This window comes from Oratosquilla oratoria, chromosome 35 (genome assembly GCF_046742065.1).
Source record: "Oratosquilla oratoria isolate Oo_2021 chromosome 35, ASM4674206v1, whole genome shotgun sequence".
Taxonomy (NCBI): Eukaryota; Metazoa; Arthropoda; class Malacostraca; order Stomatopoda; family Squillidae; genus Oratosquilla; species Oratosquilla oratoria.
The window spans coordinates 1205448-1221410 of NC_134811.1; the positions used below are offsets into that span (position 1 = coordinate 1205448).

Consider the following 15963-nt stretch of genomic DNA (forward strand, 5'->3'; position numbering starts at 1 on the left):
TTTTATTCATCATTTATTATCATTTATATTTTTATAATTTATCATAAATCATTATTATCTATAGCTGAGTGGGTTAGGGCGTCGTTACTAGCGACGGAGGTCGTGGGGATGGCGGTTCGAACCCAGCCACCGGCGAGGTTGAATTAAGGGCATGGTTCATTAAATTCCACACTACAAAGTCCTCTGTAAGGGGCACCGTCCTAGCCTCCCGATAAGGAGGAGTTTGTGACGTTAAACCATATGATCATCATTATTTATCATCTATATTTCATTTTTCAGCATCCGACCTAGTTATAGACCAAATGGTCTCATGTCTGCATGTTCTTCCTTTATAACCCTTCACATATCATATCCACTTTGGCTCCAGCTCGTTGGTGCGATATTGTTCCCACGGACAGAAGCGCTGGTTATCTTCGACAAAATACAACCAACCATCCCACCCATCCACCTCCACCACCTCTTTCCCAATGAGTCATGTTTACCTAACCCACTCCTCCACTTCCCAGCACGCCGGTTCCCACACACCAGTCAACACCACACACCAGTCCACACCACACCATCCCCTTTCAGTTCCCTACCTCTACCCTAACACCACAACACCACCACCTCGCTCCTTCCCCTTGCCCCTAGACCAGTTCTCATACTTTTTTCCCCGTTACGTACCCAGACCATCGACCCGTACCTCCATAAACCTGACACAGTGTATAGAATGGTAATATATTAAGACTAATCGAATATACAATGATACCGCATGGATATCAAATGGTTCAAATTGTAATAACATGATAGGCGCACATATATATAACAGTCATTTTCTCTCTGTAGATTTGAATATTTAAGTAATCTTTCGCTAGTCATCTAAAGTACTCCCAATAAACCGCTCCGCGAATCCTAGATTATGAACCCACTGCTCTAGATCAGTGGTTCTTTAGGTACCCCTATGGGGTATGAAACCTTAAACATGTAGGTACGAGACATGATAGCCAGTGCAATGGTACTGTATATTTACTATGAGAAAGCAAAACAATGTTTATATCACTAACCCTTTTCATATGTTTGTTTTGTATTTGTATTGGATTGGGGTGCGAGATATGATAGCCAGTGAAATGGTACAGTACGTTTACAATGAGGAAGCAAAGCAAGGTTTGTATCACTAATCCTTTTAATATGTTTACAATGTATCTATATTGGATTGAGGTAACGAGAATTTTTTTTTTTAAATATCAATGGGAACGGGCACCTAAAAAGGTTAAAAACAATTGCCCTAGACACTACCCGTGCCATTTACCGAAAACCTTCATTGCCCAATGAGCCCCGGATGCCGGTCAGATAAATAATCAAAGTCTTATCTGGGATGGCTCACGGACACCCTCTCCTTAACATACTCCTTCCGGTTCCATCCGGGACTCGAACATCTCCCCCATCCCCCCCCCCCCACCCACAACTCCCGGATGTAAATTAGAATTTACTATGAAACTAGATTGTCTTCGCCAGCCCCACATCAAATAAACAAAATTTAATAAACAAGAAACAAAAATAGAAAAAACGAATTAACAAATGAAACTGTAAATAGATAATTAAATAAAATAAAATAATTAAATTACAATCAATGAGGGAAGGTTACACTACTCCTTTACTCTTCCTCCACCTCGGCACAAACTCGTCCTCCAATGAGGTCCACCTTAGGACACATCGCTCACCCTTCACCCTTACAGCTCACCCTCGACCTCGTGTAAATGGGGGCCATGCTCAACCTCGACTCCCTACTATGCTCACTCCCCCTCGACATAATTTCGATTTTCACAATTCCCGTTCTGATCATGGCGATCTGTAACTGACCGATTTAAAAAAAAAAAAAATCTTCAAGAAACCCGACATTCAAACGCATTCAGGAGACCAAGCCAAGAGGATTCAAGCCTGAGATCAATCCGTTATATATATATATATATATATATATATATATATATATATATATATGTACACACACACACATATATTTTGCATATAGGCCTCCTCGAGTTTCTCGATGTTGATGGCTTTGAATTAAAACGAATTGTGGTTGACAAATGTATATTATATATATATATACATATACACAGACACATTCATTTTCTTGGGATACATTTGATTTAACGTCACTCTTTACCTGTTATTCACGTCATTGCTAGACATATGATGCGACTTAACTGATCATGTTCGTGGATTTCCCACGGGGGAGGGGGGGGGGAGTAAAGGTAAGAAGCATTATACCCCAGGTGTTGAACAGCTGCGAGCGAAGCAGCCACCGTTGCCCTACGTGCTTGGACTGCCAGGGCAGATAATAAAGTAAAATACTAGGAATAGAAGTGCGGGACTCGAACCGGCGACTAGGAGAATGCGAACCTACACCAGGAGGCGCTGAGTAGCTGCGGCCGAAGCCGTCACTTTTGCCCTATTATGCATTTGGACTGTTTGGGGCAGGTAACAGTCACAGCTGGGAATCAGGTATATATGCGGGATCCGAACCCACAACTAAGCGAATACGCCACCAGATGGTTCAATTCTAACCAAACAGAAGGTAAGAATCACCAGCTGGAGGTGGTCATTCCCCTATACCCACTCCCATCGACCATCGTTGCGTGTGCAGGTCAGCCTTAATAGTCTACTGCAGGACCGGGCTATCCCCTGAGGAACGATACAGCCTCTGTACCTCACCACGGTGGCTTGATCCGGTTTGGTATGGTGGTATGGATGGTATGAATTGCAGGTGAGATGTATTGGTATGTTGGTATGGCTGTGGTTGTAATTGAAGCCTGAAATTTGTGTAATCAGCTCTGCCACACTGACTAAGTGACAGCATATATATATATATATATATATATATATATATATATATATATATATATATATATACACACACACAAACGCACACGTATGCGACACTGGTCTACAGCATCTCGGATGTCGGCCGATCATGAGTCACCCTTTAATGACCCTTTATTCTGCCGTCAAACGATTTTATTCAGACAATAAATCAGAAACCCCAAAGCTGAATGGACGAAGCCTCCCTCTCCCGTCACGTGGACGCCGGCCAGAGCTCTACTTTGCATGATTAGGATCAATTAACGTAAATCGATACACTTGAGTCAAGTGACCATCAACTCTGTGCGTGTGTGTGATTCACCACCATGGTCCTGGACCACGTGCTGGACTCGTGATCGACAGCCATTTCCCTCTCGGAAGAGAGCTCAAAGCTCGTGTGTGTGCATATATATATATATATATATGTGTGTGTGTGTGTGTGTGTGTGTGTGTGTGTGTGTGTGATCGATCTATGGGTAATGATGTGACCTTTACACGCACGCACCCAACTCCCCTTCGCCCACGAGAGTTGGAGTAACGGCTCGTAGCGCAGCGATACTGAAATTGTTTCACCCCTGGGAGGGAGTCGACCCCATACCGCCGTAGTGGCGGCCGGGAACTCTACCACCGCGCCATCGAGTAGTGTACACACACACACACACACACACACACACGTATACTGGGTAGTACAAAAGTAAGGGGACAGTATATAACATAAATGTTATAATTTCCTGCCCACCTATTTTTGGACCACTCTGTATATATACACACGGCGTTATAGAGTTGAAGTTAATCTTTGAAGGCGTTTAACTGAGTCCTGTAGACACTATCAGGTTTAAGATAAACTAGACCAACCTTTAAAGCTCCCCCTTGCCCCGTGTCGCCTCTCAAGACTCAGTTCTCTCGAAGTCCAGACGATTCACTTCGACTGGAGGAAGACCTCGAGGAACCACAAACCCTCGAAGTAACTCAGTCGTACTCACCGGATCTGTGGCTGTAGAAGGGATCCCCCGGTGCCCTCCTCGAGTCCCTGCGGGAGTCCCTGGGATCCCTGGGGTGGTGGTGATGGTACCGGCTGCTACTACTGCTCCGGTCCCGGTCCTGAGACCGGGAATCGTGTCGCTCCCGGTCGCTGCTCCGGTCGTAGTATTCCCGGTCGTCCGGGCGACCTCGGTGGGGACGCTCCGTCTCAGAGTCGAGGTTGTTGATGCTGCTCGACCTTGAGACGGGCCTCGAGGACCTGAAGGGACAGAGTAGGGTCGAGGGTCATTAGTTGTCAGGGCCAAGGGAAGGGGGGGGGCGTTGGTTAGGGGTAGGGAGAGGTTTAGGGGGGAAATCTTTAAAGGAGATAAGAGAACAGACGGGGACGTTAATCGTTGTTTGGTTTCTTGTTAATTAAAAGGTTTTCGCATCTTTCGTTCTATTATTACTGAAGGTCCCCTTCCCCTCTCCACTCGACCTTTTACCTCCTCCTCCACCTTTCGTCTTGGGTCTAAATCTTCAACCGAATGAAATAATTTGTTGTTAACCTGGTGGTAAAAAAAAAAAAAATAATAATAATACTAATAATAATACTAATAAAAAATAAATAAATAAAAAATACTAGTCTCACCTTAAATACATAAAAATGACAAAAATAAATAAATACGTAAATAAACAAAAAAACGTTTCACTAGTTCCTAAATCCATCAGATAAATGAAATCTAGGATTCAAAATTTCTTTAAAAATTAAGTTACGCTTATGAAACCCGTCTCTATACATTAAATAAATATATAAACAAGTTAATACACAAAATATGCCTCACTAGTCCTACGTCTAATAATTAAATAATGGAATAAATAAAATATAGGATTCAAAAATTACTTTCACATTCTAGTGACGCTTTTGTAAGACTTCTTTGTTCCGAATGTTACAAGTTTTTTTTTTCATTTTCAGAAACAAAATAATAGGACATTAGATGTAATCCCCGTATGTAATCATAGACTAACATTGCTTCTCTTGTGCCCCACGCAAGTTGAGCGAGATCGTTTCAGTAGGAACGACTTCGGTTAGAATCTTTTATTCCTCGAAGTTCCAAATGTCAAATCATCTTCGCGTCCATGTATCGAGAATCTGAATGACAAAGTAAGACTAGTTAAACCTAGAATACGAATATTAGACACATTGATGAATTGTAGACTTAGGGAAGTCTAGAATACTGTCAACGAAGTCGTCTTCCAGATTTTTAAATTCACATTTGACGAGAATCGTGATAGTGTGACGGGGGCCTTAACGCCTTTGGTTTGAATATTAGACTCTGGCTTTCGACTCTCTCTCACCTGTCCCCTCTACCGTAGTAAGGGTCATCCTCGTAGCTCCTGTAGTAGTCCCGGGACCAATCCCGCCTCCGGTCCTCCCGGAAGCTCCTGTCCTTCTCCTCCTTGGGCGCGATGTCGCTGTACCGGTCCAGCTCGTCCCGGTAGGCCCGGTCCCTCCGGTCGCGCATCTCGTAGTACCGTCGGGAGTCGTCCTCGTCGTCGTCGTCACTCTCCAACCGGCGTCGCCTCCGGTCGCTGTCGTAGCGACGGTCGTAGTCGGTGTCGTAGTGACGCCGCGAACTCGCGCCCGGGTCGTCGAACTCCCTCTCTCGACTTCGGTCGTGGTACCGGTCGCGGTCGTGGTCGCGGTACCGGTCGGTGTCCCGGTACCGGTCCCGGTCGCCGTAATGCTCGTGGTCGTTGCCGCGGCCGTCCGAGGTCAGGTCGTGTCGGCTGCCCGAGTTCGATGACGGGAAGTTGTTCCTCGTGCTCGTCTCCTCCGATCCTATCGTCTCGCTCCTGACGGGAGGAACCACGGAGGAACCTGGCGCGGTGGCATTCGTAGCGTCAGGGCCGTCAGGAGGCGACCTCACTTCGTCAGGAGGTTCCTGCTTTACCCTGATGGGGAGCACCGGCTGCGGGTCGTCATTACCCGTGACAACCCTGTCGGAAGGCATGACGGGCACGGGCGCCGGGGGCAGGTAGGGCGCGCTCTGAACGGCCCCGCCCTTCTTGCTCGACTCCCCCGGCACCATCCTCGAAAAGCTTGGAGGCTTATCGTTGGTTCCTCCGGCAGCGTCGTCGTCAGGAGAACTGGTGGACCCCCGGCTGGGTCGCGAGAGGTCGAGGACGCCCGGCGAGGAGGGCGTGGCGCCCCCGAGGTACTGAACCTTCGGATGGGCGACCTGGATCGGTTGGTTAGCACTGTGGGCGACAGGGGGCATGGTGGAGGGCGTGGTGCTACTGCCGGAGACGTTACTGTCCTTCTCCTGTCCACTAATCACACCAGGGACCACCAGCGGGATGGCGTTGCCCTTGATGCTGCTACTGGCTGCAGCACCGGTAGGAGTGGAAGGAGGGTGAGGGGCGGGGGCGGCGACGGGGGGTGTGGTCACAACAGGAGCCGCGACGGCCAACTTAACGTTGAGCGGCGGAGGGTCCGAGCTCGACCACAGACTCTGTCTCTCTACTTCGCCCGGATGTTCGCTGTTGTCCGGCACCGTCTCGAGATTGGCCCCTGTGTCCGGATACGGGCGCCCTTGGGGAGCCCCGACAGGCGGCGGGTGATGGTGAAGGTGCTGGGAAGGTTCGCCGGGGGCTGCCGGTGGGCCTGCCACGTGTTCCTGGCCTTCAGGAGGAAGCTGCTGGGAGTTCTCGTGCAGGGGCGGTGGCTGTGAAGCGGGCGGGGGCTGAGGCGAAGCCGACTGGTGCCTTGGGGAAGGCGGCTGGAAGGGACTGCCCTTCCTCGCCCTCAGACTCGGGACGATACCCACAGGCCCACCCACCGGAGGAGGACCCACAGGGGCGGAGCTCGGAGGAGCTGTGGGATCTCCTGCAGGGGAGGCTTGCGGAGGAGGAACAGCGCCTGTCGGAGGCGGCGGTGGGCCGCTACTGACGGAGGCACTCTCGACGTGGGGGCTACTGCTGGGGAGAGAGCGCCCCACGATCTCCTGGTTCTCTTCGGTTGGGTGCCAAGGGCCCGGGGCTCCTGACTGGGAGTGATGAGAGTGATGGGAATGGTGGGAGTGATGCGAGTGTTGGGAGTGTGTGGAGTACGTAGAGTGCACTGAATGAGCCGACTGGTTGGAGGCAGGACGCTCGGGCACCGTCTGCGCCTGCACAGGAGGGGGAGGTCCTCCGCGCCCTTGCAAACCAACAGGGTGTTCCTGTGCACTTGTCGAGACGTCACCTCCGGCAGGATGAGCCTCTACCACGCCAGCAGGAACATGCGAACTGGTGGGGGGCGGCTGGTGAGCGGTCGAACTCGCTACTTCGACGTGAGCTGCTGCTGCTGTTGTTGTTGCTGCGGCCTCGCTGCTCGCCGGCCCGGCATCACCGGAGGAGGGGGACGCTGGAACGAGATCAAACAACACAACGTCAACATTCTGTGAACTGACGAGATTCTACAGGCAAGAGATGTTATTGGGGAAGAGGGGAAGAGCAGAAGGGGGGGAGGTGAGAGGGAGAGGGTGAGAGGGTGAGAGGGTGAGAGGGAGAGGGAGAGAGAGAGAGGGAGAAAGAGAGAGAGAGAGAGGGAGAGGGAGGGAGAGTGAGGGAGAGGGAGGGAGAGAGAGAGAGGGAAAGGGAGGAGAGAGAGAGAGAGAGAGAGAGAGAGAGAGAGAGAGAGAGAGAGAGAGAGAGAGAGAGAGAGAGAGAGAGAGAGAGAGAGAGAGAGAGAGAGAGAGAGGGAGAGAGAGAGAGAAGAGAGGAGTCTTCCCCAACCCTGTCATCAAGCATGTTACTACTACTTCCACATGGCCTATATTAAACCTTTTATTTTTCTATGGTGAGGTAATGAATAACATTAAGAACATAAGAAAAAGACTGCAAGAGACCATAAGGCCTACACCAGGCGGTTCCATGTCCATTACTACCTATTATCCCCATCCATAAAGCTGTCTAACCTTCTCTTAAAACAACCGATAATTTCTACTCACTGCATGGTTACTCCGTCTATTCAATTCGTTGGCCACTCTATTTGTAAAACTAAATTTGTCCAATTCAATTCCATTACTACGAGTCCTGCCTGTTGTCTTAATAGCATAGCCTTGTCTGTATCACCATTGTTGAAGTTCTTACCTCACACTCTACGTCTTTCCCGAGTGTAAATTAAGGTGCCTAAGGCTGTCCATGTATCATTTTGGTCATTCTCCTCTGTACTGATTCTAGTGAATCTATACCCATTCTACGAGATGGAGACCAAAACTGTACCACATAGTCAAGGATGGGTCTAACACCAGATAGGGTCTGATAACTACCTCTGCACTTTTATTTGTAACCATCCTAGCAATGAAACCTAATGCTCTGTTTCCTGGAGTTAAGGTCAGGACTCACTGACACTCCCAAATCTCTCTCGAAAAAAGTTATCTCTAAAAAGGGGTTATCTAAGCTAGATCTGCATTCTGGATTGTGTAAACCTATGTTTCACACACTGCACTTTGAGATATTGAAGTCCATTTGCCATTTCACCGACCATGATTTTCTTGCAGTATCCCATTTTCTCCCGACCCGATTTGGCGTCCTATTTTAGTGTCATTCACAAACTTACATCACTTATAATCCCATTGTCCAGGTTATTCATATACATGACCAATAAGGGACCAAGTATGAGCCCTGGGAAACTCCACTAATAACATTCTTCCATTTGGTTTGCTACTAAATGTGCAGAGATAGCTTAAGAGTATGTTAAATTATGTATAATGAAATGTGGTTCTTTCACCTCCCATACCTCTATTTTTCACTTTTTTTTTAAGAATGTTTTTCTTGTTAAATTTATTACTCCTTTGTAAAATAATTAATATTAATTATCTCATTACAAAGTATTTTATCACTTTTGGTCATCAAGAAGTCAACAGCATGCACGTTTAAGATACGATTCTTTCTTTTGTTTCCTAAAATAGAAATGCTGGCATCTTATCCAATAATATTTACTTTTTATGGATTCAGAAACAACCAATCCTCAAGTACACCATGACTCCGCTGAAATATGGTGGTGCTTGCCTCAACAAAAATTCCATCAAAATGTTTGCAAGTCATGTAAGGGTGACCCTACAAAATGTTCGCAAATAGAAACATCAAATCAAAATGCCAATTGATCAAAACTTAAATAAAAGTAGTAATTTTGAATTCATGATTTGATCAAATTGTTTTTAAGTCTCCAATACCCATCGTTTCTATCCATAAAGGACAATATCGATACAAAGAAGTGTAGTTATCGAGGTGGTGATTTCATGACAATTTGGTTTACCGTCACAAACTCCCTCCTATTGGGAGGCTACGGCAGTACCCCTTACAGAGGACTTTATAAGGTGGAATTTAATCAAACATGCCCTTAATTCAACTCGCCCCAAGCAGGGTTTGAACTGTCATCATCTCGACCTTAGCTGCAAGTAATGATGCTGTAACCTTTACTTTCTTTTTTAGGAATGTTCCCTTTTGGGGCTACAGGTAGAAGGACTCCTAATCCCATCCCCCGTCCCTTTTTTGTCGCCTTTTACGACTCAAGTGGAAGCAGTGTCTGGCGACACTGCTTCTGACCCAGGGCAGTGGACAGGATGCAGGGATGACCCATCATCCAGTAGTTGCCAAGATAGGAGAGAGGGAGGAGGGTGGAGGGGAGTGGAATATATGGGAAATGAAATGGGTGGGAGTGATTTCTATGTCTTTTTCTTTTTGGCTACCCCCTGTGTAAGGGGGAAAAAGCCTTTGGTTATATGTATGTAATGATGCTGTAACCCACTCAGTCAGCAATCAAGAAGCCATAACATGTCACATCTTGCATGTGGACGTTACATAGCTGCGCAGGTGTTGATCTGATTATGATAATATAACATGACCACAAAAACATGCCATCTATTTACTGTAAACTAGTGAAGAAGGACTTAGTATTTCACTGACAATAACTAGTGCATCTATCATAAAGGATAACATTACACCAAAACTTTGGGTCTGATGTGGGAAGCGAGATTTAAGGTTTGCAGAAAATTAAAAAGTGGATGCTGGCATACTTTTTGAATAAAGATTAGTCTCTAATCATGAAAGGAGGAGATAATGTCTAGTGAATGGTCCTTAAAGATATCACTAATGTTTTTAAAATAACAAGTGCACAATATATGGAATCAATTGCTCGACTTCAAACAAGGAGGAGAACAAGAAGAGAGAAATGAGGAGGAAAGGGGGAAGAGAAGGAGAACATGATCATATAGAAGTACAATGACAAGGAAAGAGAGAGAGGAGAAAAAAGAGAGAGAGAGAAAAAAGAGAGGAGAAAGAGAGGAGAAAGAGAGAGAGAGAGAGAGAGAGAGAGAGAGAGAGAGAGAGAGAGCGAGAGAGAGAGAGAGAGAGAGAGAGCGAGAGAGAGAGAGAGCGAGAGAGAGAGAGAGAGAGAGAGAGAGAGAGAGAGAGAGAGAGAGAGAGAGAGAGAGAGAGAGAGAGAGAGAGAGAGAGAGAGAGAGAGAGAGAGAGAGAGAGAGAGAAAGTGTAATATGTAATCTCTCATTAAATCCCAACATACAATTCTCAAATTATCAATCAATCAATCTGTCACCCCTGGTCTCTGTTGCAAAAGACCCACAGCCTTCCAATTATCAAACAGCAATTGCTCAGCAAGGTCAAATGGCATGACATCACACAGCCAGCCATGCTCGTTATCCTCCTCCTGCCCTAAAGATAACTAATCTGTAAATCTTGGTACATCCTCAGAGTATCCAGCCACATACAATGTACCTGATAAAACCACAATGACACCATCCCAAAACTGTCACCCAAATTGAAGGCCCTTCTTAATGAACAAAACCCCATAAAAATTTTGTTGTTGCTGTCACATCATCATCATCCATTGAGGACATATGCCAGGGAGCACATTGTTTCACTCGCATTATATATATCTATAAAATAAATAAATAAACAAATAAATAAACTGGATTTGCAGAGATACAAAGATGGGACACCATGAGCCTAGCTCCCCTTCCCATAAGATACAACTAAGTAAATACACGCCAGCACCAGTCCCCACCATCTCTCCGAACAAGCTTCCATGCAGGCACCCTTCCTACTCCAAAAAACTCTCAACAGGTTTGATCAATTTGCCCTAGATACAAAATCTGTGGTGGTCGCCATCAGCTCCTCCATCGAGGGTTGTCTCTTGTGGAGATAACGCTGAATAGGATCACCATCAGGGAAACGTGCCATATGCTCAAATAGCCGGAGCTGACATTCACGAATTATGTCGGTAACTGGCCTAGACCGAGTCTCACAGTACATCCTCTGCTTTGATACAAAATCATTCCAGCAACACCCCATGATTTTCTGAGTGCAGTTAGTACTAAAGACATTGAGATGCCTCTTCAAGTTAGCATTCCATGTCCATGTCTCACAACTATACAGCAAAATAGAGAGCACAAGTGACTTGAGGATTCAAATCTTTGTCCTCCTGCATAAATAACGATAATGCCATATACTATCAGACCTTGTCCAACACAACTTCACTGTGCACAAAATTTCATGTTTACATGAATAGGTCCCAGCATTTGCCATACACAACCGTGATTCATGATAGCACAATTTCAATAGCCTGCCAGTTTGTGTTGCGCGACAGTGACTGGAGAGGGTCTGGAAACATATCCTATTTTTTTTCCCATAAGACTGTTACTTGCCCATCACGAATTTCGTCCTGCACAACGAGCTAAGGAACCTAACACTTGAGTTTGGTGAGGTCTGACTGTACTCTAGTCGAGAGTCTATAACACCATGCTTTACATGCCAATCCTTGTTGTTATCATAACAATTAATCCCCTGTCCCAGTTTTCTTTGGTACAAGACCTGTCTTCTATGTGTTGGCTACCTCTAGAACAACTGGCATTTGCTGCCAGGCTAATTATGTGTTGATAAGGTTTTAGGTTGGATATGCTATCTGCATTAATTGTACCATGGCTTCAATAACAAAGAAATTTCTATTACAATATTCTGAAATATCTAAATTCAACCATAAGAGGTATTTTGTAATTCTGTGCCTTTTTGCAAGCACTGGCATCCATTCAAAGCAGATTAAAGTTCATAATACATAAAGCCCTTCATATTCTAACACCTCCCATCTCTTCTTGCAGATATCTAACACCATTACAATATCTTAAATAGTTATATGAACTATCAACACCTTTTGTTAGCAATACACATAAACAGCAATTATATTTTAGTAAAGAATGAATCAATCAATTACCCTAGTTCTTTCTTGCTCAAAACCCAGCTCCCAAGATACGTGCCAGAGCCCATAAATTGCTTACTGAAGACATTTTGTGTTGTACGGAAAGAACAAGAGTAAGTGTAGCAGAGAGTGTTCTGTATCTTCTGATCTATGGCAACTGGTGTCTACAACCAGGCTTAATGTACTGGTACAGTTTTGATACAAGGTGGTGACCTGAAACGGGGAGCCCCAGTGCATCTCTTGCACATCACAAGACTCCTTCCTCTCCCGTGTCAAGTCCATGACACCTTCCTTCCCTGATCAATTAATCAATTGCCCCCAGGTCGCTCTTACGTAAGACCCTACCTGAAACCGCTTGGAGCAAATTGTACACTGACACCAAAACAAAACACAACTGAATGCCTGATCTCCTTCACAACCGAGGCCTGAGCCAGCTGGCAACATTGCAAGGGTTTCTCTTGAGTCCCACTCAGCACAATGTCACCTCTACACTGCAAGCTAGTACTTCCTCAAGTCTACTCCACATGCACCCTAACTGATCTTTCTGTAAACATACACTCAGTGTCTGTACTATGCAATGAAGACAATACATTGCATAAATCTTTTGAGGACAGACTGAAGCAGTTGGTGACCAAGTATGGAAAGATATGTCAAAGAAGAATTCTACAAGTAAATGTAAGCAAAACTATAGTGATGAAATGTACATGCAGTGATGATGGTGGCATGTTGAATGTAAATAAGAGGCTTAATGAAGTGGGGAATTACCTGGGGTCATATACGACAGTAAATGGAGGGATGGACATCGAGGTGTGTGAACTATTTAGTTATAGATGATGGGTCATCCCTGTATTCAGCCCACTAACCTGGGTCAGAAGCAATATAGCAAGTCACAGCACATCTACAGCAAGGCTGCTTTATTTAATCAGCAACCCCCTCATGCAGAAAGAGAGAAAATGGAAGAGATCCCTTTGGGCTACATCAAAATATCATTCGCACATACCCACTCTCCCTACCCCTCCCACTCCTCCCTTGCATCACAGTATCATCTAAACACAGCCATTCTCCACTCATCCCTATCTCCTGCCGTCTCTCTTCCTTGCTCAACAGACATTCCCCTCTTGCTCAATGCCCCCTTTTACCCCATTCATCCATATCATCCTTGGTTGTCCCCTCAAGTTCATTCTCTCCACCTCTTTATTAATCCTTCATCACTCATTCTTTCCATGTGTTCTTCACAAGTATACAGGTATATAGATAGATCAAAAGTATTAAGAGAAATAGGTATTTTGGAATGAATGCAAAGATTAGGCTGTATGAAGGAGTGATTGCACTTATAGTGTTCTACAGAGACCTATAGAACTTAGGAAGCCAGCTACAGTCACTAATTCAATGCATACATCACTGAAGAAAGATTTCATGGAGCTCTCAAGAGTAAATGTGTATAGAATGGTGGTGTGATGTTCACATTATGTCTGTTGAGTAAGGAAGAAAATGCACAAGATAAGAGTCAATAGAACAGTGATTCTTAACCCGGGGGGTATGCCCCCCTAAAGAGGCATGCGATTTTCAAGGGGGGCACAAGCCTCAGGAGAAAAGTAGAAATTTTACCCGTTACATGTTACTTTCTCGACAATAAATGGGTCAGTAATGTATAGGCAAGTTTATTAGATAATGCAGAAGTACCGTCATTACTAATTCTTATTTTCAAAAGTCTCCCAGACATATCAGTTTTCCTATGTAATGATCCCCCTCCCTACAAGGGGGGTCTATAGATGTAAGGGATGTGTGGAAGAGAAGAACAGTTCTTAGAGAGGGTGTGGCAGTAAAAAAAAATAAGAACCACTGGAATAGAGAGATTGTGAATGAATGAATGGATGATGTGGACCAATGGAGGGGTCTCATCTGCTTCAAGCTTTATTTAATTATTTATTTATTTATTCTTTTTTTAATGGGTGAAGGGGATTTGCCATCCTATGACACAGAGGGTAAATCAGCTCTGACTATTGGCCCCTGATGTAAAAGAGCCATGCCTTGCTGCACTGCTTTTGACCTGAGCAGTGTGGCAAGGAACAGGACAACCCTACATCCTCTGCAATGCTCAGGAGGGATGGGTAGTTGCTTGGTTTTTAATTGTTTATAATTTGGCCGTTTCTTTGATTTGGATATCTCCTTATAAGGGGAAAAGGGCCTTTGGTGTACTTGTGTGTGTGTGTATTTACCTAGTTGTATTTACCTAGTTGTATTTTACGGGAAGGGGAGCTATGCTCGTGGGGTCCCGTCTTCATATCTCATTTTATCTAAACTATTTTTAAATTCATGTATTGTTTTTGCACACACCACTTTCTCATCTAACTTGTTCCAACTGTCTATTGCTCTGTGAGGAAAGCTGTTCTTTTTAAAATCTCTTCTATAGCTGTCTTTTTTTATTTTCTTTCCGTGTCCTCTTGTATTTCTGTCATCCCATTTTATCAGATTCTCTCTATCAGTAATTTCTATGCCTTTCATGATTCTGTAAATAGCTATCAAATCTCCTCTCTCTCTTCTTTGCTCTAGTGTCTGTAGTTTAAGTTTTTGTAGTCTCTCTTCATATGATAGTTTTGAGAGTGTTGGTGCCAGTTTTGTAATTGCTCTTTGTATCCTTTCAAGTTTTTTTATACATTTTTTTGTACTTGGTGACCATATCGTTGCTGCATATTCCAATCTTGGTCTTATCAGGGTGATTAGGATTTTCCTCACCATTTCTTCATCCAGGTATGTAAATGCCACTTTGATTGTTCTTATTAAATTATAAGTTTCTCCAAAAATCTTATTTATATGTTTCTCAGGTGACATATTATTCATAACAATGACTCCCAGGTCCTTCTCATTTTCTACTTTTTTTATTCCTTCTTCTCCCAAATTATATGATCCTGCTATTCTGTTTTTGCTTTTTCCAAATTCCATTATACTACACTTTTTTGTATTGAACTCCATCTCCCACTTCCTACTCCATTCTTGTACTTTATTTAGATCCCTCTGTAGTGATTCACAATCTTCTTCAGTTTTCACTCTTTTCAGTAGTTTTGCATCATCTGCAAAGAAGCTCATATAGCTTTCAATTCCTTCATCCATATCATTAATATATATAGCAAACATTATTGGGGCCAGAACTGTTCCCTGCGGGACACCGCTTATTACTTCATTCCATTTTGAGTGCTGATCTCTTATCACTACTCTCATTTTTCTTTCTTGCAAAAAGTCTTCCATCCAATTTAGCAATTTACCTTGTATTCCTCCTTCATATTCTAATTTCTTAAGCAACTTCTTATGTGGTACTTTGTCAAAAGCTTTTTTTAGGTCTAGAAATGCACAATCAGCCCATCCATCTCTTTCTTGTATTATATCTATTAGCCTTGAATAGAAACATTAAATTGGTGACGCATGACCGTCCTTGTCTGAATCCAAATTGCCTTGGATTTAGTACGTTGTTTTTTTCCAAGTATTTTACCCATCTACTTTTGATAATTCTTTCACAAATTTTTGCTATTGTACTTGTTAGAGAGACTGGTCTATAATTGGTAGGTTCTTCTTTATTTCCTCCTTTATATATAGGTACTATATTTGCTTTTTTCCAATCTTCTGGAACTTTTCCTTCTTTTAAGGAACTGCTTATTATGCTATGTATTTTGTCTGCCAGTTCATTCCTGCATTCTTTCAGAATCCAGTTTGCTATTTCATCTGGCCCATGCGATTTTCTGACATCAAAATTACCCAAGTGTGTCAATATTTCATTCTTTGTTACTTCTATTTCTTCCATAGGGGGGACTTTTTCTTTCCACTCAATCTCTTCAGGTTGTATATTTTCCCTTGTAAACACTGATTTAAAATGTTTGTTCATAATTTCTGCCATTTCCATTTCCTCA

The 15963-nt window shown here is 44.1% G+C and overlaps 1 protein-coding gene across 2 annotated transcripts in view; it reads right to left on the reverse strand.

Annotated features, from left to right (window-relative positions):
- Window positions 1-3879: 3879 nt before the first annotated feature.
- Window positions 3880-15963, reverse strand: part of LOC143018466 (uncharacterized) — a gene marked incomplete at its 3' end in the record, with an annotated part of 34303 nt that continues 22219 nt past the window's right edge. For both annotated transcript variants that reach the window (XM_076173833.1, XM_076173832.1), the window contains 2 exon segments: window positions 3880-4081; window positions 5161-7210. In XM_076173833.1, the coding sequence (XP_076029948.1) occupies window positions 3880-4081; window positions 5161-7210 (2252 nt within the window).